At 50.9% G+C, this 26,847-nt stretch overlaps 2 protein-coding genes across 8 annotated transcripts in view; both read left to right on the forward strand.

Annotated features, from left to right (window-relative positions):
- The first annotated feature begins 1,336 nt into the window (after positions 1–1,336).
- Suox (sulfite oxidase) lies at positions 1,337–5,485 on the forward strand. 2 transcript variants are annotated; one of them, XM_042263492.2, is made up of 5 exons: positions 1,491–1,505; positions 2,326–2,372; positions 2,911–2,973; positions 3,235–3,412; positions 3,598–5,485. In XM_042263492.2, exons 3-5 carry the CDS (start codon positions 2,921–2,923, stop codon positions 5,008–5,010), a joined length of 1,644 nt encoding a protein of 547 aa, XP_042119426.1. In that variant the 5' UTR covers positions 1,491–1,505; positions 2,326–2,372; positions 2,911–2,920; the 3' UTR covers positions 5,011–5,485. The 2 variants fall into 2 exon arrangements, with proteins under 2 accessions (XP_006987388.3, XP_042119426.1); XM_006987326.4 differs by lacking the exon at positions 2,326–2,372 and having other exon boundaries at positions 1,337–1,505.
- A 609-nt stretch (positions 5,486–6,094) lies between these two features.
- Ikzf4 (IKAROS family zinc finger 4) overlaps positions 6,095–26,847 on the forward strand; it is a 34,695-nt gene continuing 13,942 nt past the window's right edge. For 2 of the 6 annotated variants that reach the window (XM_076553966.1, XM_076553967.1), the window contains exon 1: positions 24,838–24,940. Coding sequence is in view for 2 of the 6 variants with exons in the window: in XM_076553964.1 (XP_076410079.1) it covers positions 24,854–24,940; positions 26,691–26,784 (181 nt within the window). In the remaining 4 variants the exon portion in view is untranslated. Of the gene's footprint in view, positions 6,341–19,261; positions 19,314–24,790; positions 24,941–25,561; positions 26,785–26,847 lie in introns of those variants that run through there. The other 4 variants (XM_076553964.1, XM_076553965.1, XM_076553968.1 and 1 more) reach the window with 4 other exon arrangements.

Consider the following 26,847-nt stretch of genomic DNA (forward strand, 5'->3'; position numbering starts at 1 on the left):
TGTCATCCAGCACTTGGGAGTTTGAGGCCCATCTGAGCTACAGGAGATGTTAGCTCGATAAATAAAACTGGGTGGCGGGCGTTAGTAGACGGGAAGAAACCATACCAAGTAGAATTTATTTGTTTGACAGGGTCTTCTCCTAGAGTTCAGGTTGGCCTCCACCTCCCTTGTGCTGGGCACACCAGCTGAAACTTCAACAATCAGGATGATCTACACAAAGGCTGGAAACCTTCCCATTCCCAAAACTTTAGAGCCGACATCACCTTTTCACTCTCACTTCCCCTCTTCTGAGTACACTCCCTGCCCGGGGTCCTCGAGTCCTCGCAAAAATTCTGTTGGAGAACTAAAGGAAAAAAGGATCTTCCGGAATGTTTTTGCTTTAAATCGATAGGACTGTAGCTCAACCCTCTGATCTCTAGAGGGCAGTCTAAGAATGTTTGTTCCCGAAGCACGGGCGAAGTGTCCCGTTTTAGTAACGGGTTAAGAGTAACAACGAATTGACTCCATTAGTGTCCTTTACTTTGATATACGAGACTTAGTTAAACTGTCATTTTTCTTGTTAAAGTGGATGTTTTGTGTTTTGTTTGGTTTTTCAAGACAGGGTTTCTCTGTTAACAGCCTGGAACTCGCTCTGTAGCCGGGGCTGGCCTGGCCTCGCACTCACAGAGATCCGCCCCTGGAGTGCTGGGATTAAAGGCGTGCGCCACCACGCCCGGCGCTTTTTTTTTTTTTTTTTCCTCCCTCACTACGCAAAATTTAGAAGATGGTTTTAAGGACTGGACATTGTGGCGCACTTAAGAAGCAGGGGCAGACGGATCTGTGAATTCTGAGCCAGCCTGATCTACAAAATCAGTTCCAGGCCAGCCAGGACTACCTAGTGAGACCTTGTCTCAAAATGAAAGATGGATTTTCAGTGTTGCTGGTTCTGCATTCAGAAATTCACTCTGGGAGTCTTGGAGCCACTATTTTTAAGGCGTCGTTTCTTCCGTTATTCTTGGCCCTAAAACAGAAGCGGGGCTCAACAGTTGCAACCCCAAACAACACACCCGCCGGACCCGGATGCCTCTGGGGGGTGGGAGGAAACGAGCCTTGGTCCCCATGCTCGCGGCCACCTTTGCAGCCCTCGTCACCTTCTGCTGCCCAGGCGCCCGGCATCAGCGAGGCCTGCCGGGGCCCCGCGGAGCTGCGGCCGGCTCGGGTCATCATCCGTGCGTGTCCACCGTCCCCGGGCGAGGGGGAGAGAGGCCGGCCTGCACCCGCGGGGAGCCGGCCACGCTCCGCCCTCCCCCGGCCTCGCCTCCCGCGACCCGTGACAGCTGCCAGTCCTCGTCAGGAGCAGCGGCGGAGCGAGGGGCCAATGACTGCGGCGCGGGCGAGGGGCGTGAGGACGCCTGCACGGGCTGTGCGCGTCGTGGCCAGGCCCCGCCCCGCCGCGCCCCGCCGCGCGCGGAGCTCTCGCCCCGCACCGGGCCGCTGAAATTGTTCCGCTGCGGACATCGAGCCGGGTAAGGGGACTGCGATCGGGAGGGACAGGAGGGAGAGCCACGGCAGGGCCAAGACGGTCCGGGAAGCTCCAACCTTTAGGAGCAGCAGAAGGACCAGTACCTCCTCATACGATGTCCGGGCGCTCCCGGGGTCGCAGACTGCGTTTCTGTCCGGATTCTGGACAGACACACCCTCCCTCCCTAAAGTGCTCCGCAGAGTTGGGAGCTTTGCACCACAGAGTGGTATTTCGGTATTTAGCAGGCCACCCCCTCCAAAGCCCGGGACCAAGCTGGTAAAATCGGGTTGCTGAGATGAAGGGTAGATGGCTGGGAAGAGTGCGGGTCCCGTGGCCCAGAGGTCAAGAGAAGCGGAACTGGCACCTATTCCCACCTTCCTCTTTTCCCTATCGCTAACAACCCCACCCCTAGCATCTCAGCGACCAGCAGCCTCTCCGCTTTGACCCTCCGGGGTCAGAGGGAGATACTGTTGCCGGACAGAGAGCAGAAAGATGAACTTCCTCCCCAGCCCATCCCCTGACACGCTGGCCATTGACTTTTCCACGGTCGCTGAGATCACTACAGGCTAGGGTGGAGACGCTGAATTGGGGTTCAGTTCCCGGACGGGGTATTTATTTTAGAGGGGTGGAGGGAGAGAACTGGAAAGGCCTGAGTGAATGTTATTACTTGTTGACTCTTGGTATCAGGTCCTCTGGGTAGAGATGAGGATACAGTTTCAGGGAGGCCCACTGTGTTGCCCGGGGAGCCCGGGTTAATGACGAGGCCCGGTTGTACAGACCCAAGGCGGTTTGCTTCTAGAATTTGAACTCCTCTACCCCACTAGGTTGCCGCTACCCTCTTGTCTCGGTTTTCATCGGTCTCACTTTAGAGGTAATTACAGACTGGGGGGCCGGAAGGATAGATAGCTCAGTGGTAAGCACTTGTCTAACATTCTCAAGGCCTTGGGTTCAATACCCAGTATCATTTTTTTTTTTTAAATTGGCAAACCTAAGCCGGGCGGTGGTGGCGCACTCCTTTAATCCCAGCACTCGGGAGGCAGAGGCAGGCGGATCTCTGTGAGTTCGAGGCCAGCCTGGGCTACCAAGTGAGTTCCAGGAAAAGGCGCAAAGCTACACAGAGAAACCCTGTCTCGAAAAAAAACAAAACAAGAACAAAATAAATTGGCAAACCTGCATCTGCCCTTTCGTTCCTTGGCCTGGGGCATTGTTCTCTCTGGAAGCCTGTGTACCTCCCTCATCCCCACCCCACGCCACCCCCGTCCCCTTCCACCTCTTCAGCACAGCCGACCAACCGCCGAAGCGTTCCAAGTTTACTCCAAGAACCCATGTGGACCCTGCATCCTCAGTTCTCCCAAATGTCCCCTCGCAGGGGTTTTCTTGTTCTGAAACCCAGAACCTTCTCCCTGCAGGTCTGCCACAATGCTGCTGCGGCTGTACAGGACTGTGGTGGTGGGACTTCCACGGGCCCTCAGGTAGGTTATCCCAGCCCATTACTTATCTCCTAGACTATCTCGTAATTACCTTATCTGGCAGATATTTATCTTATCTGGGAGATAAGACGGTACAGAAATGGCCCTGGAGGAAAGAGAAAGCCGGGTTTCGCCGGTCCTACCCATCCGGAAGAAACTAAACTCCAACTGAAAGCTGGTGACTAATGAGGGAGAGGCAGCCACAGACCTCCGATAGTCCTTTTCACAGGAATTTTTGTGCTACTAAAGATCTCTTTCTTCCAGGGTCAAGACAACTCCCTCGAGGCTCTGCATCCCAGCATGCTCCACAAATGATTCCTTTAGACCCCAGCACCCCAGCCTCACCTTTTCTGATGATAACTCGAGAACTCAGGGGTGGAAAGTCATAGGGACCCTGCTGGGCCTTGGCGCAGTCCTGGCCTATCATGACTTCCGCTGTAAGGTAGGCAGGAAAGGGGCAGAGGGATCTCACACGCTCTTCCTGGTGGCGGCTCTGTCTTCACGCACTACAGACATACTATCTGTGCCTTTAATTCCCCAGTCTAAGACTATGGACGGGTGGTGTCAGAATGACCTAGAGTGATTTAATATGCGGTTCCTTTTGTTTTCTCCCTCCCCTACCTGTAGGCTGCTCAGGAGTCGCCACGGATGTACACTAAGGAGGAAGTGAGGTCCCACAACAGCCCCGAAACTCGAGTCTGGGTAACTCTAGGCTCTGAGGTCTTCGATGTCACAGAGTTTGTGGACCTACACCCAGGAGGGCCATCCAAACTGATCCTGGCAGCAGGGGGTCCCCTAGAGCCCTTCTGGTCCCTCTATGCTTTCCACAACCAGCCCCATGTACGTGAGCTACTGGCCGAGTATAAGATTGGGGAACTGAACCCTGAGGATGAGGTGTCACCCCCCACCTTGGAGGCCTCTGACCCTTACGCTGATGATCCTGTCCGCCATCCAGCCCTGAGGATTAACAGCCAACGCCCCTTTAATGCAGAGCCTCCCCCTGAACTGCTGACGGAAAACTACATCACGCCAAACCCTATTTTTTTCACCCGGAACCATCTGCCTGTGCCCAGTGTGGACCCGGACACCTATCGCTTGCACGTAGTAGGGGCGCCGGGAGGTCAGTCGCTGTCCCTGTCCTTGGATGATTTGTATAAGTTTCCTAAGCATGAAATCACCGTCACTCTGCAGTGTGCTGGCAACCGGCGCTCTGAGATGAGCGAGGTTAAGGAAGTGAAAGGCCTGGAGTGGAGGACAGGAGCCATCAGCACGGCCCGCTGGGCCGGGGCGCGGCTCTGCGACGTGTTAGCCCAGGCTGGCCACCGAGTCCGTGAGACCGAGGCCCACGTCTGTTTCGAGGGACTTGACTCAGACCCCACGGGGACTGCCTACGGAGCATCCATCCCTCTGGCTCGGGCCATGGATCCTGAAGCCGAGGTCCTCCTGGCATATGAAATGAATGGTCAGCCCCTGCCTCGTGACCACGGTTTCCCCGTGCGGGTGGTGGTTCCCGGCGTGGTGGGTGCCCGCAACGTCAAGTGGCTGGCCAGAGTGAGCGTGGAGTCGGAGGAAAGCCACAGCCACTGGCAGAGGCGGGATTACAAAGGCTTCTCTCCGTCCGTGGACTGGGACACGGTAAACTTTGATCTGGCCCCGTCAATCCAGGAACTGCCTGTCCAGTCGGCTATCACGCAGCCTCGAGATGGGGCGACTGTAGAGTCGGGAGAGGTGACGATCAAGGGCTATGCATGGAGCGGTGGTGGCAGGGCCGTGATTCGAGTGGATGTGTCCGTAGATGGCGGACTCACCTGGCAGGAAGCTGAGCTAGAGGGAGAGGAACAACGTCCCAGGAAGGCCTGGGCTTGGCGGATATGGCAGTTGAAAGCCCGGGTGCCGGCAGAGCAAAAGGAGCTGAACATCGTTTGTAAAGCTGTGGATGACAGTTACAACGTGCAGCCGGACACCGTGGCCCCCATCTGGAACCTGCGAGGCGTACTCAGCAATGCCTGGCACCGTGTCCACGTTCGCGTGGTTCCGTAAAAGCGTGGAACAGAGCCGGCTGTACCCAAAGAACCACCCCAGACTTCCCAGCCCATCCCTGATCCTCGTTGCCATGGGGAAAGCATCTCCGTCCTCTTCTTGGGCCCTGACCCTGTATTCACCGTGTCGTTCTTAAACTGCACCCAGGCACACACACACACACACGTTGCACAGCTCCACACAGGAACGTGGACTCTCCTGGCCTCCGATTCCGCCGGGAGAGAGCGGTTGCAGAGTCTGGAGGTGAGAAAGCAGTTCTGAAGACATTGCTTTCTTCTCCTACCACACCTCCACTTCTAATGCCTCCCCACCCGGGGCCTTATTTTCGCATCGCTCAGATGCTCCAGCCATATGTGTGTAGAATGTGTAAAAACCATACTTTACTGTTTCTACTGCCTATGGGAAGCAAGGGCTCTACTTTAAATATATATATATAGATAGATAGATACACCAATAAAGTGTCTGTTGACGGTTATGGCCGGGACCTCTCGGGCCTGCACAGTGAACACGTTGCAAGAGGCAGGCATGAGGCTAACCCACGGCGAGCGGGACGCAGGGAGGCAGGTGCAGTCGCTGGAGATGGAGGCGTGGGTCTCCCTTCTCAGGTCGGCGGCTACCGCCTAACCGAGGGGCCCGGAGATGCCAGGGAGGAGACAGGTGGCTGCCTTCTTTACATGGCACCCTCCACCCGCCTCCCCGATCCCTGCTCTCTCGGCGGAATTGACAAATAACGCGCAGAGGTTGAAAAATCAATATCTTGGGGGAGGGCATGGAGCAACCCTGGGCCCCAGGAGCAAGACCTGCCTGCCGGGGCACACGGGGCGCCCGCGGTGCAAATTAGATGCCGATGATGAAGAGAGAGATTTGGCTTCACCTCTGCACCGCAGGGCCTCTCGGACTTCCATCTTTCGGCGCTCGGCTATTCTCCCCTAGCTCCTCTCCCTTCTTTTTTTTTTTTTCCTCCCTCAGCAGTCTCCCCGGCTTGGGGGCGCTCGGTGTTTGGCCCAGTCGCCTGTCGCCTGGTCGTGGGACCGGAAGTTATTCCGGAGTGTGGGGTGGGGGGGGAGGAATGGCCGTGATGGGGGGGGCTCGGCGGGGGGGCCGCTCCCTCCTCAGGTGAAGCCCCCGATGGAGATGGAGCCGCCACCGCGGAGCGCCGGGACCCCGGCTTCGGCCCGGCCGCCGCCGCCGCCGCCGCAGTGACCCCCATCCCCGCCGCGCCGGGCCGGAGTGGGGGGCCCGTCCGCCCCTCCGCCCGCCCGCCCGACGGACGCACGCGGCCCTTCTCCCCCAGCCCCCACCAGCCCGCGCGCGCGCGGAGCCGCCTCAGGTGAGCGAGGGGCGGGGCCCGCGCGGGCCGGGGGCGGGGCTTGGCCTGCGGGGCGGGGCTTTGGCTTCTGGGACTCAGCAGCGGTGGCGGGCAGTGGGGGGGAGCCGCAGCCTGGGGGAGGGGAGGGGAGGGGAGGGCGGGCTAGCTGGGGTCTAGAGGGGCCCGGAGCTCTCGTCTGCAGGACCTTGGCCCGAGACCTCAGGGTTGGGGGCTGGTAAAGGGGGGGGGGGGCAGACAGGTCAAGAGAGGGGCCGAGGACGGGCACCGACTGGCATGGGGGAGGCTTGGCTGGGGTAGAGCAGAGGGGCACAGCGACCCAACAAAGCGACCCGGGGCCAGGAAGAGCAAGGTGCCCGGGGGCTGCATTGAGAAGGTTGCGGGGGGTCGGGGGGGTGGAGACCCGGGTCTACCCAGGACTAACCCCGGGAGGCCGGCGAGGGGTGGGAGGAGCAGCAGAATGCAGCGAGGTCCGGTCTTCTGCCGGTGAGAAGTATGTGTGTGTGTATGGGGACCTGAGGAGCAAGGCCGGGAAGGCAGAGATCCACTGCCCAAGGGAGAAGAAGCCGCAGAGGAAGCCCTGTGGTAAACCTCTGGACGGGAGCTACATAAACTTGGGTAGCCAAGTGCCTCTTTCTAAATATGAAATCCATCCTCCGTGTACCTCCGCATACAGACCCCTCTCGGGTTTTTTGTTTTGTTTTTTGTTTTTACCCTTTATCAGGTAGAGTTGCGTTGTTTGGTTTAAGTGGTTTGTTAGGTTGGTTGGTGAATTAGTGTGTGTGTGTGTGTGTGTGTGTGTGTGTGTGTGTGTGTGTGTGTGTGTGTGTGTGTGTGATGTGGTGCGTGTGTACACAGCACAGCGCCGTGCCAGGGTCAGGACAACTTTGACGTCAATTTTCGCTCTTTCCATGGGTTTCCGGGATTGAGCTGATGTCTCCAGGTTTTCAAAGCAAGTGAACCATGACTGGGTTTTTTGAGACAGGGTCTCATGCAAGCCAGGTTGAGCCTGAACCATGAAGCCCATGATAACCTTTAACCCCTGAACTTGTGATTCTCCTGCCTTGGCCTTCTGAATACCATCCTGAGCTGTTGGTTTTTAGGCACGGATCTCCTGTTTCCCAGGCTGACTTCTCATTTGCTCTAGCTGAGGATGACTTGGAACTTCTGAGCCTTATGCCTCCATCTCCCAGGTGTTGGGATTAGAGGCTGTCAGCCTATAAATCTTGCTATGTCTTATTTAAATCATGACCAGCCCCTTCTTGGAATAAGTGGAATGTTCGATGGAATGTGGACTTTTTGATATGAGCTATTTCAGAAATAAGGTACCTCATTTGCTCATCCAAGGTCGAGAATCTACCAACTGCTACCAGGAAGATTTGGTGTGTCACCAACTAATATGTGTAAAGCTTTGCCCACCTTATTTCCCACATTCCTTTTTCTCATAGAGGAAACTGTCAACCTTTGTGACTTGCTTAGTGGCGGTAGGAACTGAGATATCGCTCTACAGTGTTGCCCACAGCAACCTGAACAGATCCTTTAGTCTTTGCGGAATTTAAACTCAGGGAAAACTTTTTTTTTTTTTTTTTTTTGTTTCAAGACAATTTCCAAATGAGCCAGTGTGAAGAGAATTGGTGACTGGCAAGATGATATCTTGGTGAATGAAAGGTACCTATTGCCAAGCTTTTGGTTTGTTTTTTTTTTTTTTGTTTTTGTTTTTTTTGTTTTTTTTTTTAAGACAGGGTTTCAATGTGTACCCTGACTACCCTGGAACTTGCTCTATAGACCAGGCTGGCCTCGAACTCAGAGATCCGCCTGCCTCTGCCTCCCAAGCGCTTGGATTAAAGGCCTGTGCCACCGCTGCCCAACTCCTGTCTCCTAGCTTTAATGACCTAGCTTGAGTTTAATTCCCAGGACTCACAGGAAGGTAGAAGCAACCCTGAAAATTGTCCTTTAATCACCCAATACATGCCGTGACACGCACACACACAGAGTGTGTCCTTGCCAGCCTGAGGACCCGAGTTGGAGTCTTCAGCATCCATGTAAAAGCCAAAAGCCACAACACACATCTGAAATCTCATTGTGTGTGTGTGTGGGGGGGGGGGGGGGGCACAAACCAGAATCATGTGGATTCATGGATTCATTAGCCAGCCAGCCTAACCTGTTAAGTGAGAGACCTTGTCTCAAAAAATAGGGTGGAAGTGGGAGAGATGGCTCCGTAGTTAAGAGCTGTTCTTCTAGAAACATAGATCCAATTCTTAGCACCCGAGTGGCTTATAACAGGCCGTAACTCAGTTCCAGGGGATCTGCCGCTCTCTTCAGGCCTTTGCAGGCAGTAGGCATGTACTTGGTACAGAGACATCAGTGCAGGCAAAGCACCCTGTCTTCGTCACTCTTCTGTTGCTGTGAAGAGACGCCATGACCAAGGCAACTGCTACAGGAGAAAAGCGTTTAATTGGGGCCTTGATCAGAGTTTCAGGGGTTTAGTCTATTACCATCATGGTGGGGAGCATGGCTGAGGCATGCAGGCAGACACTGGGGCAGTAGCTGAGAACTGCATCCAGATCCATAGAAAGAGAGCCACTCTGGGTTTGGCATGGGCTTCTGAAATCTCAAGGCCCGCCCCCAGTGACACACTTCCTCTAACAAGTCCACGCCTCCTAATCCTTCTAATCCTTTCAAACAATGCAACTCCCCAGTGACTAAGCGTTCAAATATGTCAGCCTTTGGGGGCCGTTCTCATTCAAACCAGCACACACCCATACACATTAAAAAAAATAATATTAAAAATTTGAAAAACAACAAAACATGGAGTCCTCCAGCATCATGGTGCACATCTTTAATTCCTAGCACTTTGGGAAACAGAGGCTGGCCGTCTCTGTAAGTTCAAAGCCAGCCACGACTCTATAGTGAGACCTTTTATCAAAAATAAAATAGCTGGCCGGGCGGTGGTGGCGCACGCCTTTAATCCCAGCACTCGGGAGGCAGAGCCAGACGGATCTCTGTGAGTTCGAGGCCAAAGTGGTCTACAGAGTGAGTTCCAGGAAAGGCGCAAAGCTACACAGAGAAACCCTGTCTCAGAAAAAAGAAAGAGAGAGAGAGAGAAAGAAAGAAAAAAAGAAAAGAAAGAAAACAGGGTTCTCCAAACTTTCCAGCTGGGGCAAGATTAAACCCCATGGCAGAAACTTCTGCTCATATCCCCAGTTTATTTCTGCTACTTTTTGTTAACCAGGTAAGTGGCTTTTGGCTTGGGTTTCATCTCCAAAAGATTAGAGATCAACTTTCAACTCCATTCCAGCTCTAAGCATTAGGAGCCTCTGTCCTAGGCCCGGTTCAGGAAGTAAAGAAGCTTACCAAAGTAGCTTACCACAAGCAAGAATCTTTGTTACCCAAGGAGCCTGGAAATGTCTTTTTGGCCCAAGTAACAGTAAGCTCTCTGGATCAGCATGTGTCAGGGAACTTCTGGCCAGAATCACCACCAAACGCTTGTTTTTCCACCTTCTCAGAGTTTACCACCCTTCTCCAGTCAAGACTTCTATGTATTTCCAGGCACCTGTCTGGGGGATCTTTGACTTCAAAACTGACTATTTTAAAGCTCAAATTAAAAAATGCCAGCCTGGTGGCACACAACTATAATCCATCCAAATACGCAGGGTGCCGAGGCAGGAGAATCGCCGTGATTTTCAGGCTGTATAGTCCAGACTAGGCTGAACTCTGTATCAAGATTCTGCTGGGCAGGTGAGATGGCTCAGGAGATAAAGCTTGTCAGGCCTGTGGGCTTGAGTTCCACCCCCTCCACACATGCTCATACACATCCACAAAAATAAAAATGTAATTTAGGGCCTGCAGATATGGCTCTGCAGTTAACAGCACAGGCTTCTCCTCCAAAGGACCTGGGTTTAATTCCCAGCCCTGACATGGTGGCTCATCTTCTGTAACTCCAGTTCCAGGGGATCTGACACCCTCTTCTGCCCTCCTCGGGCACCAGGCACATGCGTGGCACACAGACAGACACGCAGGCGAAACACCCGTACACATAAAACAATAATTGAAAAATCTTACTGTAATAAAAAAAAAAAAAAAGGATTCTGTCGGGGTGACCTTCAAGATGACTCGGCAAGAAGTGTTTGTCACTAACCCTGATGCCGAGTTCGACCCCTGGAGCCTACCCGGTAGAAGGAGAAAATTAACTCTTACGTTGTTTTACAACATCCCCACTGTAGCACAGACGCCCACGCACAGACACACAAAACAAAACGAAACAAAACAAAAATTTTTGATAAAATAAAGATGAAAAGATTTAAAGATCTTTTTATTTTTTTTTAAAGATTTATTTATTTATTATGTATACAGTGTTCTGTCTGCACATATCACTGCAGGCCAGAAGAGGGCGCCAGATCTCATTACAGATGGTTGTGAGCCACCATGTGGTTGCTGGGAACTGAACTCAGGACCTCTGGAAGATCTTTTTAAAGATGGCTCTGCTGTCCAGAGCTCTTACGGCTCATCTGGATAAGCTAAATCCAGGTCCCAGTACCCATGTCCAGGAGCTGACAGGCACCCGTCACTCCCCCTTGCATGGGGATAAAATGCCTCTGGTCTTAGGCACTAACACTCACATACATGTAAGTAGACACAGACACATATGTGTATTTTCTTCCCTGAATTTTATGTATTGCGGTGCGGTATGTGCACATGAGTCCAGGTATCTGTATCTGTGTAGAGTGTCCATGCAGTGCCTGAAGAATCCCGGAGAGGGCAGCAGATCCCCTGGAAGTAGAGTCACAGACAATTGTGGGCTGCCCCATGGGTACCGGGAATCAAACCAGGGTCCTGTGGAAGAACAATCAGTGCTCTTAACCACTGAGCCATCTCTCCAGCCCCTAAAATAATAAAATATTCTTAAGAGACTTACTTGGGGCTGGAGTGAGAGTTGAGTTGGTAAAATGCTTTTGCACCCGTGAGGACCTGAGCTCAAACCCCTAGAATCCATGTTGAAAAAAAAAATAGATTAGGACAAATAAATAAATAAATAGCCAGGTGCGGTGGCTCAGTCCTAATCCCAGCACAAGAGGATCCCTGAGGCTCATTGGCCAGCTACCCTAACTACTTGCCCAGCTGCACACCAATGAGAGGCCCTGTCTCAAAAGCCAGGGTGCAGCTGGTGGGAGGGGTCAACAGGTGAAGACCAGTGCTGTCAGCCAACCTCAGTTCGACTCCAGGGGCCCCCGCATGGTAGAGGGAAAGGGCCCAGTCCCTCAAGTTGTCCTCTGACCTCTACCTGTGCCCGTACACACACATACACATACACACACACACACACACACACACACACACACACACACACACACACAAATGAATAGGAATAACAGCCAAAGCTGTCCTCTGGCCTCTATATAGATATGTGCGTGTGCACACACCCAAACATACCCAAATAAAAATTAAAAAGGACTCTGTCTTGAAAAAATGAATAAAAAATAAGAGTTAATAAAACTCACCCGGAGCTACGTCCCTCTGCTTTCTCTGCACCTCCAAGCTTACAGCTGAACAGCAGCAACCTTAAAGAGTCTTTCCATAATCCCGGGCTTGGGTCCTCAGGTGCATAGCCCCAAGACTCAGAAAGTGTCATCCCTTGTGCCCTGTACCCTATGATTCAAAGTAATTAGTTTGGCCTTTTTCCTTAGTTTCTTAAATCCTGAAATGAGATATGGATTTGGGGTGGGGGGTTTACAGAGGGGAGATTCCGGTCCTTCCGGTAAACCTGAGCTTTCTCTCTCTTCGGCAGTCTTCATGGGGAAGACAGGGAAGCAGAAAGAACAAGAGAAAAGACGCAGCCCTCTAAAAGGGGAGAATGAGGTGACAGGTCCCCCTGCCCTGGTGCTGTGTTTCTACCCTTCTTAATTTAAAGACTGGCCGTTCCTGGCATGCCCTGGGAATCTGTCCCCTCTGGGCTGCTCCTAAAGCACTTGGATCCCGAAACTGAACTTCTTTACCTGGTTTATACATAAACATTCAGCAAGAGCCTGTTGGAGCTGGCATTGTGGAGCCTGGGTCTGTTTCCTGGAAAGGGGTGTGCAGCCAGTGACAGACAATACATCTGTCTACATTTGTCTCTAGTCCTGTTCCCTCTGCAGCCCCGGTCTGTAAAGCCCTCGTAGGAAGCAACTGCAGCTTCCAGCATATCTTTTTGTCTGGGGAGGCACACACTGGAGAGGATGATACTGTGGGTCTGGTCTACTCGTGGCTCCTGAATTATTCACACTCAAGACTCTGGAAACTATGTTTGAACTTGCTGAGAACTACTGGACTCCATCTCAGGTCCTAAGGGGACACCATAGAAATGTTCCCACTTCTCTGTTTGGAAGAAATAACCAAAAGTGTAGCCTGGAGGCGTGCCGCGTGTCCGCCTTCCTGCTCTCCCAGCACCGCCCCCCCACCCCCACCCCCCGCCGCTTTTAACCCGTTAGACCACAGCAGTGTGCTTTATATGCCCACCTTTTGACATGCCATTCCTTTAAACTGGATTCTCTGGCAGATTTGAACAGTTTTGCTTACTGAAGATAACTGTATTATTTCAGCGTATTAAAGCTAGTTCATAGCCGGGCGGTGGTGGCGCACGCCTTTAATCCCAGCACTCGGGAGGCAGAGCCAGGTGGATCTCTGTGAGTTCGAGGCCAGCCTGGGCTACCAAGTGAGTTCCAGGAGAGGCACAAAGCTACACAGAGAAACCCTGTCTCGAAAAACCAAAAAAAAAAAAAAAAAAAAAAAAAGCTAGTTCATAGCAGGACATGGTGCCTGATGCCTGTAAAATCCCAGCATGTAGAAACCAGTTTGGGGCTGGAGAGATGGCTCAGTGGTTAAGGGCACTGGCTGCTCCCCCAGAGGTCCTGAGTTCAGTTCCCAGCAACCACAGGGTGGCTCCTAACCATCTATAATGAGATCTGATGCCCTCTTCTGTCATGCAGGCATGGGTGCAAATAGAGCACTCATATGCATAAATAAATAAATCTTTAAAAAAGAAAGGCCAGCCTAGGCTGCACAGTGAGTTCTGGGACAGCCTTGTCTATAGAGTGAGACCTCTATAAATAAATAAATAAACAAAATAGGACATGGTGACACAAGGCTGTCATATCAGCATTTGGGAGGTGAGGAGGATCAGGATCTCAATGTCATGTTCAGTCACATGGCAGTCCAGAGGCCAATCTGCAGTATACAAAAACCTATCTCAAAAATTTAACACAAGAACACTAAACAATAGCCAGGTGGACATGGCACACACCTTTAATCCCAGCACTTGGGGAGGCAGGAAGATCTCTGAGGCCAGCCTGGTCTACACAAGTGAGTTCCAGGACAGCCAGGGCTACACAGAGAAGCCCTGTCTCGAAAAACAAACAACATGTCAGTTCATTTATTACATGGAGAAAATTTTCCATTCTCATATGTTTTTCCTGAATAGTCAGAGCCCCTGAGTGCCTTGGGAGACACAGGAGTGGTAGGATGGACCTGCTCTTGGAAGTCAGACCTGAACTGACCTCCCTGCCCTTGTTAAGGAGTGGACAGGGAGTTCTTTCTAGAAAGGATGCTACTTTCAGCCATCCCTGCTCAAAGGTAATAACCTGTGGGAGAGAGCCAGCGCAGTGGAGGACTTGGGTTATGCTGGGGCGGGGAGAGAGGTGTGAGATGCCCCAGAGGGTAGAGATGCTCACTGCCGAAGCTTTGACCCCTGAGACCCACATCGGGGAAAGAAACAATTCCTACAAGTTGCCCTCTGACCCTCATCTCTCTCTCTCTCTCTCTCTCTCTCTCTCTCTCTCTCACACACACACACACACACACACACACACACACACACACACACACACACTACACAAACACACAACACACGACACACACATAATAAAAATGGGGAGGGCCAGAGAAACTTGCCTGGTGTGTGTGAAGACCTGACTTTAGTCTCTAGCATGGGGCTTGGGGGTCCTCTCTTTCACTCTAGAAATTACCATGACTGATATTTGATCCCTCACAGAGGTGCTTCCTTTTTAGTGGGGAGGAGGGGAGAAACACTGTTTCTAGTTGCTCTGCATTCAGCTCACTGAGCTGAATTTACAGTACACTATATGTGCCCCCTCCATCACTGTATGCCATTATGATTTTGCTTTTGTTTTGAATCAGGGTCTTGCTGTGTAGCTCAGGCTGGCCCCTAGACTCATTCATGGATGTCCCCTTGTCTCAGCCTTTCCAGAGCTGGAATTTCAGGGGTATGTCACCATTAGTGTGTGTGTGTGTGTGTGTGTGTGTGTGTAGACAAGGTCTTGCTTTGAATGTCCTAGTAATCACTATATAGCTCAGGCTGACCCAGACTCATGACAATACTCTTGCCTCGGTCTCTCCCAGGTGATGGGATTATAGGTGGGTACCACCAGGCCCAATGTATTCATGTTGCTTTAAAAACCACTTTTCCTTCCCATTTGAGATCTGTGAGTCAAGTTTATATTGGATTGCTAACTTCTTTCTCCTATACTACCTAGAGGGTGTCTCTAGCAGGCTCTGCCCAAGTTGACCCAGTTTCTCTAAGGAGACAGACCTGCTTGCCTGCTCACGTAGGGGAGGAGGTGCTTTGAGGGGTGGAGAGTAGGAAAGTTGAGAGTCATGTGCTATGGAAAGATTTGGGTAAAGAGTAAAGTCCATCTACTGGTTTGTTCCTAGCTTTCAGAAATCCAATACTGAGTGCCAGTGGGTCGGTGGTGGCGCATGCCGTTAATCCCAGTACTCAGGAGGCAGAGGCAGGCCGATCTTTGTTGAGTTTGAGGCCAGCCTGGGCTACAGAGCAAGTTCCAGGACAGCCAGGGCTTCACAGAGAAACCCTGTCTCAAAAAACAAAACAACAAAAAAAGGAAAGAAAAGAAAACCAATGCTGAGCACATCAGACCGTAGACCACTCTCACTTCCAAGTTTACCATCTTGGTTTTTGGATCAGTTGGAGGCAGATGAGTTCTGATTTTGCCCAAGATGTGTCCCACAGCTCGTGCTTAGAGCCATTAAGAATGAGGAGAGCTCAGTTTACCACTAGGACACAGCTCAGTCGAAGAGTGAGGAGACCCTATTCAGTTGTCAGCATTGCATAAAGCTTGGGTGTGGCGGCACGTGCCTATAATCCCCGCATTGGGGAGATAAGTGCAGGAGGAACAGAGGTTCAAGATCATTCTCAACCACATAGCAAGTTCGAGGACAGCCTGAAGAGAGAAAAGAGGAAAGAAGGCTCCTCCGGGACAGGAGACGCCCCTCGGTGACGAGGAGTTCACACTGCTCCTGCTCCGCACCTGCACTGGGCGGCTCATAGTGGTCTGCAACTCCAGCTCCAGGAGAATCCGGTGCTTCTGGCCTCCAAGGGTACCTGCACGCGCGCGCGCACACACACACACCACACACACACACACTTTAAAATAATAAAAATAAATCTTTTTTTGATCAGTTTATTTTTTTATTTTTTTAGTCGTTTTTTTCTTTTTGATCAGTTTATTTTTTGTCTTTTTTTTTCTTTTTTTTTTTTTTTTCCTTTTTGGTTTTTCGAGACAGGGTTTCTCTGCGTAGCTTTGCGCCTTTCCTGGAGCTCACTTGGTAGCCCAGGCTGGCCTCGAACTCACAGAGATCCGCCTGGCTCTGCCTCCCGAGTGCTGGGATTAAAGGCATGTGCCACCACTGCCCCGCTGGCTTAACTGTTTTAAGCCTCAGTTTTTACAAACAGAAAATGGGAAAATCCTCTCCCTTCTGAATGGGGGAGGGGGACATTCGAGGGAAGTCATGCATGAACACTTTGAGCTTTGTAGTTGTTTTCGGAAAAAAGTCCCAAAGGCCGTTTGTGGAGCTGATGATTTCGGAGCACAGCCTGGCCTCCTTTGTCTGGAGATCTCTGACCACCTGGAGATTTGTGGCTAGTTCCAAAGGGTATGAGTTATCTGACCGTGTGCACCACGTGGGCTCTTCTGAATGTTGCCCCCAAGGGAAACTTGAAGCAGCCGTTTATAATTGTGGCTTGTTGGAACGCGGCGCGCAGCTCGGTGGCGCAGAGCTGTGGCTTCTTCTAAAAGTCTGGTTCCAGAGCTCAGTCCGTCCCAGGAGGTCAAGACCAGAGGAGTTGGAAAATAACCCTGAATTGTTCTCACACACCCAGGGTCCCCGAGGTTAATTCTAGGAATCTCTGGTGAGAAGAAAGGGAGGATTGCTTTGCGAGAGTGAGCACCAGACTGCACGTCAGGCTTGCTACGAGCTCTGCTCCACGTCAGATTTGGGCAGGAGAACAGACATTCCTCCCCTGTGAGCCATCCACGTTCCCTTAAGATAGCTTTACAAATGAGCCACACTTTGATCTGCCTGCCTTTGAGAAAGGCTTCAAAGGGCCCCGGACTCCTGGTGGCGTCTCAAGTAGTTTTCCAGCTTCGCCCTTGTTTCTGCAGATCTGCCCCCGGGGCATTTATTTCTATTAGGAGAGTGGCAAAAGCAATCGAGGGTGTATATACATCTCCACCACGTAGATTCTTCTTAAAGATGTGTTTATTTCATTTTATGTGTGTTAGTGCTTACCCGCATGTAAGTGCACCGTGTGTGTGTGTGTGTGTGTGTGTGTGTGTGTGTGTGTGTGGTGCCCCTGGAGTCCCAAGGAGGGCGTCCGGTTTTTCTTTTGAGATTTTATTTTTATTTCATGTGTAAGAGCGTTTGACTGAGTGTATGTATGTCTGTGCACCATATGTGTGCAGTGCCCACAGAGGCTGTAAGAAAGCTTTGGATCCGTGGGACTAGAGTTATACAGTTTGGAAGAGCAAACAGTGCTCTTGACCACAGAGCCATCTCTCCAGCCTTTTTTTTTCTAGAGTTTCTCTGTGTAGCCCAGGCTGTTCTGGAACTCCATCTGTAGACCAGGCTAGCCTTGAACTCACAGAGATCCTCCTGGCTCTGCCTCCCGAGTGCTGGGACTAAAGGCGTGCGCCACTGCAGCCCAGTCTGAGGCTAGTCTTAAACCCCTGATCCTCCTGCTCCCACGTCCTAAGTATTGACAGATGTTTACTTTTTTTTTTTTTTTTTTTTTTTTTTTTTTTTTTTTTGGTTTTTCGAGACAGGGTTTCTCTGTGTAGCTTTGCGCCTTTCCTGGAACTCACTTGGTAGCCCAGGCTGGCCTCGAACTCACAGAGATCCGCCTGCCTCTGCCTCCCGAGTGCTGGGATTAAAGGCGTGCGCCACCACCGCCCGGCTCATTTTTTTTTTTAAATAAACATAGTGGGGCTGGAGAGATGGTTCATAAATTAAGAGCAATGACTATGCTGCAAAGGACCCTGGTTCAGTCCCCAGAACCCATGTGGTGGCTCTCAAACGTCTGTAACTCCAGTGTCAGGTGAAACATCTGTAACTCCAGTGTCAGGTGAAACATCTGTAACTCCAGTGTCAGGTGATTCCATACTCTCTTCTGACCTCAGGCGCTGCACTTATGTGGTGCAAATAAATACATACTGGCATAGCACTCATACACATAAAATAAAATTTTAAACATATTTTTAAAAGTTAAAATGGCCGGGCGGTGGTGGCGCACGCCTTTAATCCCAGCACTCGGGAGGCAGAGGCAGGCGGATCTCTGTGAGTTCAAGGCCAGCCTGGTCTCCAAAGCGAGTTCCAGGAAAGGTGCAAAGCTACACAGAGAAACCCTGTCTCGAAAAACCCAAAAAAAAAGAAAAAAAAAAAAAAAGTTAAAATGAAGGGGTTGGGGATTTAGCTCAGTGGTAGAGCACTTGCCTAGCAAGCACAAGGCCCTGGATTTGGTCCTCAGCTCTGAAAAAAAGAAAGAAAGAAAGAAAGAAAGAAAGAAAGAAAGAAAGAAAGAAAGAAAGAAAGAAAGAAAGAAAGAAAGAAAGAAAGAAAGAAAAAGTTAAAAAGAAGCCAGGAGGCAGTGGCTCACACCTCTAATCCCAGCACTCAGGAGGCAGAGGCGAGCAGATCTCCGTGAGTTTGAGGCCAGCCTGAAACCTGATCTACATAGAAGGTTCCAAGACAGCCGGAGCTGTATAGAGAAAGCCTGTCTCAAAAACAAAGAAAGGAAAGTTTAGGCATGATGGTGTAGAGGTGTTACAGCATTTGCCTAGCTTGTGTGAGGCCATGGATTTGATCTTCAGCACACACACACACACACACACACACACACACACACACACCGCACACAAAGTTTATTGTATCTTCAACAGAAAAGCTATCACTGTACCTTGAGGAGGACTTCTCTCCAATTCCACATTCCACTCTCCTGTGCTACACATACCCAAAAAGAAAAATATACCTATAAATAACTTAGTATGGCTGTTTTTTCCCCTCCCAAAATCTCACTACACAGTTTGGGCTAAGCTGGAACCCAAGATTTTGTAGCCTTCACTTCCTAGTGCTGGAATTACAGGCATGCGGCAGCATCCATGATTCGATTCAGCTTCTTTTCTCTCCGATCCTTTAACTGAAGTCTGGCACCTCTATGAGGCTGCTTCTCTGCTTCTTGAGGACAGAAGTGTAACCTGTCTGCTACATCAGCTACAACTCAAAACCCAGAACCACTCTGCTAAAGGAGTTGTGAGTGTGTCTGTCTCAGAAGTTTGAGTCCTAAAGAACTGATGAGACAGGCACTCATACAGTGAGTTCCAGGTCAGCCAGGGCTGCGTGTCTCAGTAAACAAATAAATAAAAGGTAGGTTGAAGGAAACCTCTGCATTTATATGTCAGGATACACTGTCTATTTCCCAGGACCAAAAAAAAATAAAAAAAAAAGTTTTTGTTCTGACCCTTTAGATTTCTTGTTTACTCCATAATGTAAAAGAAAACAAAAACAAAAACAAACAAAAAACCCACCTCATCCCTCCCCAGCCATGGCTCCTAATAGCAGTCTCTTCTCTTTCAACAGGGTCTCTCTAAGATGGACATAGAAGACTGCAATGGCCGCTCCTATATGTCTGGTATGCCTTCTGTGTGTTCCCTTCAGACGGGCGTGGGAGCAGACTCTGTCCTGTGGATGAAGGCAGAGAGCCTTCAGCCCTGGCCCCCCGGTTTCTGCTTGACTAAATGTCAGTCACAGCTGCCACTCAGTGCATGGTGCTTGGAGGTAGTACGCAATCCCTGTGGTCTTCCGTTCCTGATGGTGGTTCTTTTCCAGGCTCTGGAGAGGGGAGGGAATAAGAGTGGAAATATGAAAGGGATGGCCCGAAGCAAGCCGGCGGGAGGAGAATGTGGTTCTTTCTCCTGTGTTATAAGGTCACCAGAACAGAGTTCTGTCCCACCCAAGTAGAGTGGACCGTCTTCAGAAACTTTAAAGTGGGCTGGGACAGTGGATAGCTCACAGTTTTAATACCAACATTTAGAAGGCACAGACAGACAGATTTCTGTGAATTTGAAGCCAGCTTGGTCTACACAGTGGATTCCAGGCCAGCTACATAGTAAGATCCTGTCTCAATCCCTACTACTGCAAAAAGCAATGTAATAAATAAGTAAACAATTTTAAAAAGAAATCAAAAAAATGTTAAAATAAGTAAAGGAATGACTCAATATTTCTAAAAGTGCTCCACGAGGCAAGGCAAGTTTGTGTATGGTCAGCACTTGGGAGGCTGAGACAGGTGGATCTCTCTAGGTTTGGAGCTAGCCTGGTTTACATAGCAGTTCCAAGATATCCCAGGCTAAATAGACAGACTCTGTCTCAAAACATACCGGGCAGTGGTAATGCAAACCTTTAATCCCAGCACTCAGGAGACAGAGGCAGGTGGATCTCTGTGAGTTTGAGGCCAGCCTGGTCTACAGAGAGAGTTCCAGGGTAGCTAGGACTACACAGAGAAGCCCTGTCTCAAAACAAAATAAAACAAAATAATGATAATCATTGATACGGTCTGAATTCAGCCAGGAGGCCTATGGTTAATATCCTTTGAAGACAGGGACAGAGAACCCAATTTTCATTATCCTTAGTCCCTTTCCATAGCATAGCATGCTACAGACTGTTGACACCTGCTAAATATTCTTTTTTTTTTTTTAATGCCAAGGAGGGAAGAGGTCTTAAATACAGGCTTACAGCACAATGGGAGAACCTGGGAGGGCAGAAGTTCGCTACTGATGTTTTACAGTCTTGCATCTAAGCTGTTAATGCCCATTATTCAGGATACACAGACAAGGAACTCCCCTTAAGCATTCCGGAGGGTGGAACCCGGGAGGGAATTAGCATAGGGAGGATATCAAGGTCAGCAAGCAAGGCAACAGTTACCCAAAACGGGGGCCAGGGCCTTACAGGTCCCCCTTTTACTAAAAAATGAGCTTCTGACTTGGGTTGCGTGGGACGTCAGCAGGTCACCTTACCTGTCGTGGAGATGCCTGCCCAGGCCACACAGGTGCTCTGTCTTAGGTTGGTGAGTGCCCCCCAGGCATTACCCGTCTCTGAATACTCATTATCATACAGGCTCAATCCTGTGTGAGCTGCAGAGTTAACTGCTGCCAAAGATCTCAAAGTGGCACTGGGCTTGCAATCTGTGTGTTCGACACAGAAAAGACCAATAGAAATCCTAACCCACCCATAGCCAGTAGGCTAAAGGCAACTGAGCCATTCCCTTCCTTAACGAGCCTTACTGCAAATTGGAGTCCTTGTAAGATGGTATCCCAAAAGCAAATGGAACTTGAGTTTATAAATTTATAATTTTCAAAGCCAATCGAGATGTATATAACTATTGAATTAAATTTATCATGCCAGTAGAATGAAAGATTCACTAAGTGTGGTAGCTACTTTTGCTGCCAGGGTCTCCACTGTGCTAGCTGTAGTAAGTAAGCAATTATGAAATGATAATCCCAGAAACAGTAGCAACACCTGCTAAATATTCTTACAGAGGGAGAAGACATCATTACCTATTGCGAGAGTGGATTTTAGAAGTATCAGAACAATCGTCAGTTTTAATGAGTTAAAGAGAAACAAGAAGGGAGGATTGAGGTGCAGCTGGGGGGGGTAGGCTGCTTGCCTAGCATGCATGCATGCAGCAGGCCGTGGGTTTGAGCTGCATAAACCAAGCACTCCGGTGCACACCTGTAATCCCAGCATGGGAAATAAGGAGCTTTATCCAGCTAATTTTTCTGAGGAGAGTCTGTTGTAGCCTGGGCTGGCCTTGCACTTGCCTTGTAGCCAAGGCTAGACTTAAACTCCTGGTGCTCCTCCCTGTACCTCTCAAGTGCTGAGATTATAGATGTGTGCTTCCAGTCTGGCTCAAAGGTTAGTCTTTTTATTTATTTATTTATTTTAATTTATGTGTATGCATGTCTATCTACTGTGTATGTGGGTACTCCAAGAGGACAGAAGAAGGCATCTGATCCCCTGGGACTGGAGTTACAGAAGGTTGTGAGCCACCACGTGGGTGCCGGGAAATGAACCTGGGTCCTCTACAAGAACATCAAGTGTTCTTAACTGCTGAGCCATCTCTCCACCACCCTCAAAAGTTAGTCTTTAAGAATATATATATATATATATATATATATATATATATATATATATATATATAACTATTACTATTACTATTACTATTACTATTACTATTACTATTACTATTACTATTACTATTAGAATGTCAGGATCAAAGAAACAGGTATGGTATCACACTGCTATAATTCTAGTACTTGGGAGGCTAAAGCAAGATCATGAGTTCTAAACCATCCTAAATTATACAGCAAGAGCCTAACTCAAGCTAAAAATAAAATTGCTGGGCCTGGCAAGGTGGAGCAGAAGCAGACAGATCTCTGTAAGTTCAAGGCCAGCCTGGTCTACAGAAGCAGCTCCAGGCCAGCCAAGGACGTATCACAATACCTCACCTCAAAGCAACAACAACAAAACATGGTACGGACTATGGTGGCCGTAATCTCAGCACCCAGGAGAGGGAAGCAGGAGGGTTATGAACTCGGGTCTAGCTTTTACTGCATATTAAGAACCCATCTCAATAAAACAAGTCCAAGTGCCATCGTGGAAAAGAGCTATGAGGTGCTTTATTAATTTTCTTTAAAGTGGAACCAATGAAGGGATTATTGACACGCACTGATGGAGATATCGAAGTCAGACACACCTGAGAATCACGGTCCTCGTCTGGGTAATACACAGAAAGACACTGACTCGGGAGGAATTTGCTTAGGCACAGGCATGCAATGCTTGCCGCATGCTGGACAGAATGACACACTTCAGGTGGGCCGATTCAACGGAAAGAGGTCCTTCCGAGGAACCAGCCAACTCTCCCACCTCCGGTCCAGGCAAGTCTGTTCACTATTGAGCAACAAGAACACAGAGGACCGAGTTAGCGATGGACGGTTACTGTCAGAGGGATAAAATCCGATTCCTGCCGTAAGGTAGGCAAATGAGACGCTGTGAAGGAGGCTGGGGAAATGTCCCATGGGCTCTTTTCGGTAGTGTCTCTGGAGAATGTTGAACACTAAGCAGAAAATTTCTGAGGCCATTTGCTTCACTGCGCTCTGAAGCCAAGTTTTGCTTCCTTAAGGTGGTTGACGTCGCCTAGATGAGAAGAGACCTCTGTACAGATGGTTTCTGAGTAAGAAGAGAAGCCCACACCGCGCCTGTGTTTTGAGAACTCTGGATGCCAGCAGCTACCTTCCGAAAGACAAAGTCAGGGCAGGGTTGACGTTAGGTCTAAAGAGTACCCCCTTCAGCTAGGTGGTGGTGGCAGGAGCCTTTAATCCCAGCGCTCGGGAGGCAGAGCCAGGCGGATCTCTGTGAGTTCGAGGCCAGTCTGGTCTGCAGAGTGAGATCCAGGACAGGCTCCAAAGCTACACAGAGAAACCCTGTCTCGAAAAACCGGAGGAAAAAGAAAAAAAAAAAAAAAAGAGTGCCCCCTCCAGGGCTAGACAGGGCCAAGAAGGCCCAACTGAGGTATCTAAGAACCAGTTACTGACCCCCCCCCCCCTCTCCTAGGCTGATCCAGAAACAGAGGGTCAGCCCAGTGTCTAGCCTCTTACCAACCCTTTCTTGGGTCACCATAGATAGCTCTCTGCCTGAAGGTAGATGGTCTTCCTTACTGGCCACCCTGATAAAGGGAGGCATTCTCCTGTTCTTCCAAGGGGGTTTACCACCTCCCAGAACCCGCTGAAAGACCCCTCCCCACTTCCATTTTAGAGATACAGATAATTCCCACGGGGAGAAGGGGAGGGAAGCAAGAGTTACCACACAGATTCCCACCCTACCCCCACATACACCAAAAACCAGAAACTGAGTTGCCCAAAACCAGGCAAGCAGCTGAGGGGGCCACTGCTTGTCCCGAGTGTCTTGGTGCTGTGAAACATTTCTAAGAGAACCTGAGGAGAGAAGGATGCTCGGATTGGCAACCCAAAGTTTCACGGCCCCTCCCACCCCCAAATTCTTGGAATCAGAAAATCCAGTCTTGCGAAGTAGGTCAGCTCAGGAGTGAGCAGTTTCTCTGGAAGGGAGCAGGGGCCTCTTATCCTGATGGAGGACAGATTCATCCGGGACTCCAGCGGCAGGGGGGGCCCCAGGGACACAGGCGGGAAGGAGACAGGGAGACCGAACCAGCGATCTGAGAGAGCTCAGGGTCACAGATCTCCCCGAGTCAGGCTGGTCTGCGATGCTGAGATGCCTCTTACCCCAGCGGCGGCGGGGAAGGGGGTTGTGGGAGGAGGGGAGGGTGGACAAGGGACTGAGTTTGCTGGAGGAGGAGCTTTCTGCCACTTTAGAGCCTGGAGGCTGCCCCTGTGTCCTGGGCCCCATGACCTCTGGGGCCTTGGCTTCTCTAGCTGGCAGAGGATTGGGCCTTCCCTGGGATACCCCCCCCCCTTCCTCCTCCCCACAAGCCTGCTCCTCTGTGTCTCTCTCTCTCTCTCTCTCTCTCTCTCTCTCTCTCTCTCTCTCTCTCTCTCTCTCTCTCTCTCTCTCTCTCCCCAGCCGCGTGTGTGTGTGTGTGTGTGTGTGTGTGTGTATGTGTATCTCTCTGCGTGTCTGTGTGTGCATGTGTGTGTCTCTCTCTCTCTCTGTGCGTCTCTCTCTCTCTCTCTCTCTCTCTCTCACACACACACACACACACACACTTGCCTCCCCTCTCAAGCATTTGTTGTGCAGTTCCTCTTTGTCTGCTGGGCAGGAGGGCAAACACATCTGCCTCCCCCTCCCCGTGTGCCTCCGCTCCCACCCCGCCACTGTCTTGGAAGAGGGATGTGGTAGCCTAGCATCCCCCCCCACACACACACCACCACCACCACCGCCACACACACTTGTACATTTTCTCCTGCCCCCTCCCCAAGCACATCCACACCTCTCTCTCTCCACTACACATACACACACGCACACACACACACGCACACACCCTGGGCTGAGCGGTCCTGCCGGCTGCAGCCGCGGGGCCCCTGCTCACCGTGCGGCTGCCCCTGCCTGCGAAATGACGGCGGTTCCCCTCACTTCCAGGAATCCACGCTTCCTGGAAGGTGAGTGGCTGGGCTCACCCCTGCCTGCCACCGAGACGCAGACATGCACACACCACCCGCACTCCCGCGCCGTTTCCAAGGCGGCGGCCGCGTTCGCACCCCGGGGTCTCACCGGCAAGGGAAGGATAATGTAAGTTCAGGCAGAAGGCGGCTAGCGGAGCGGGGGAGGGGGGTGATGGGGCTAGGGGAGCCGATTCAGTACCAACTCCCAAGCCTGCGGAGAGGGAAAGGCGGCGGGGGAGGGGGCGTTCCTCCTCACGCTCGCTCGGGGAGGATGGGAAAAGGGTGTTTGGTGTTGCTAAGCGAAGACGGTGACTTGGACAGTGGGAGCTGGTGGTGACATCTTGATTAGGCCTTGGGGACAGAGGGAGAGCAGCCAGGGGAGGAATGCCGAAACAGGCCTGGGTGGGAATGGATAGTGGAAAGACCTGAGGCGAGGAAGAGGAGTTTTGACGGCAGATGCTTCCTCCTGGAACAGAGGTGTGAGTGGCCTCAGCCTCCTGCCCACAATAGAGCCGGCGGCGGCGGCGGCGGCGGTGGCTGTCTTTCTTCGCTCATGCACTCGCTGGTCCCTGATAGCAGGCTAGCATCCTGCCACCTGGAGCCCATGGTCAAGAAGAGAAAGCAGGAGGATGAGGTCCCTTGCAGAGAAGCGCAGAGGCTTGCCGAGCGCCAGGTTATTCCCCAGAGGCAACCACTCCAGGGATGCAGGAGAGGGCTGGTCTCCGTCAGTGTGGGAAGGCTGGTACTGCTTCCCATCCCTTCCCTCCAGCTTTTCTGCCCTCCTGGTTGCTCTGATGTGAACCTCAGGATTTAGCTTTGCTCCCTGGGGTTTCAGCCAATCCATGATGGCTTTGACCAAGAAAATGTCTCTGATACCTGAGAGCGGCCTTAATTCTTGGCTTTGACAGTCTGAGATTTCTTGGAAGTCCCAGGCATTTGAAATTCCCTCACTGGGGTTTCTGGGGCCGAGAGGGGAACTGATGAGTTCCCCAAATCTGACTTCTGTCCCTGTCAGCCTCAGGCTAGAAATCTAAATCCCTGGAGCCCCACAAAAAGACCTTCTGGCCTTTGACACAGATTCCTCCTTAGATTTTAGTGCCAGGAAAGTAGACTCGAGTCTGTTTTCCTCTTACCTTTATCCTAGGGATGACAGCGTCGAGGAGCCTCGGGATCACTGGTGCTCCTCGAGGCTCCCGCTTTCTCTCCTGTTTCCAGCCCTTCACTGGGAGAGCCACAAAGAATGCTTTCCCCTCAGTGTCCCTAAGTATCCCCGTAAGAATATTGTCCCGCCAGCTAGCTAGCCCCTAGTCTCAGAGGCAGCCTCAGCTCCAGGAGGCTGGGACCAAGTATGGATTTCCAAGAAGCCCCTCATCATTTGAGGATCGAGGCTTTAGCAGGTCCCTCCTTACCAACATGGAGTGATTTGGAGCAAGTCAGCACTAACCTTTGAGAAGGATTAAGAAGCTGGGTGTGGCGCATGCCTGTCACCCCGGTGCTTCCGAGGCTGAGGCTGAGGCAGGAGGACTATTGATTGGGTTTACTTAGCCTTCTTCAGCCTGTCCAACCTTCTAGCCTCAGTAAACTCAGTCGAAAGGGCACGTGTTGAGGCTGGACCTGAATCTACAAGTCTTCACGGTTCGGGGGGCTGCTCACATCACGGCTTGTGTCTTGAGGCAACTTTTTAAGGGAACCACGACTCACCTAAAGAGCCTCAGCTGGGGGACATCGGATTCAAGCCAGAAGGCTTTTTCTATAGGTGGTGTACAGGCCTCCTCGGCTTCCATGGGATAGAATGGGGAAATGGGACTTTAGGAGAGGATGCGAACGGGAAATGGTCCCAAAGTCCTGAGTGGTTGTTTTCTTCCCACTGACCAAAGCTGGAGAGGGATCCCTCAGGAGGGTGTGTTCCGGATTTCTTGCCTCAGGCCCAGGACTCCAACCATTTTATAATGGAATCTTTATTTTGTGAAAGTAAGTATGTGCGTAGCTGGGGTCTGGGTAAAGTGTTAACCAAGGTGGACTCTAGGGATGAAT

This window comes from Peromyscus maniculatus, chromosome 18 (genome assembly GCF_049852395.1).
Source record: "Peromyscus maniculatus bairdii isolate BWxNUB_F1_BW_parent chromosome 18, HU_Pman_BW_mat_3.1, whole genome shotgun sequence".
In the NCBI taxonomy this organism is placed as follows: domain Eukaryota; kingdom Metazoa; phylum Chordata; class Mammalia; order Rodentia; family Cricetidae; genus Peromyscus; species Peromyscus maniculatus.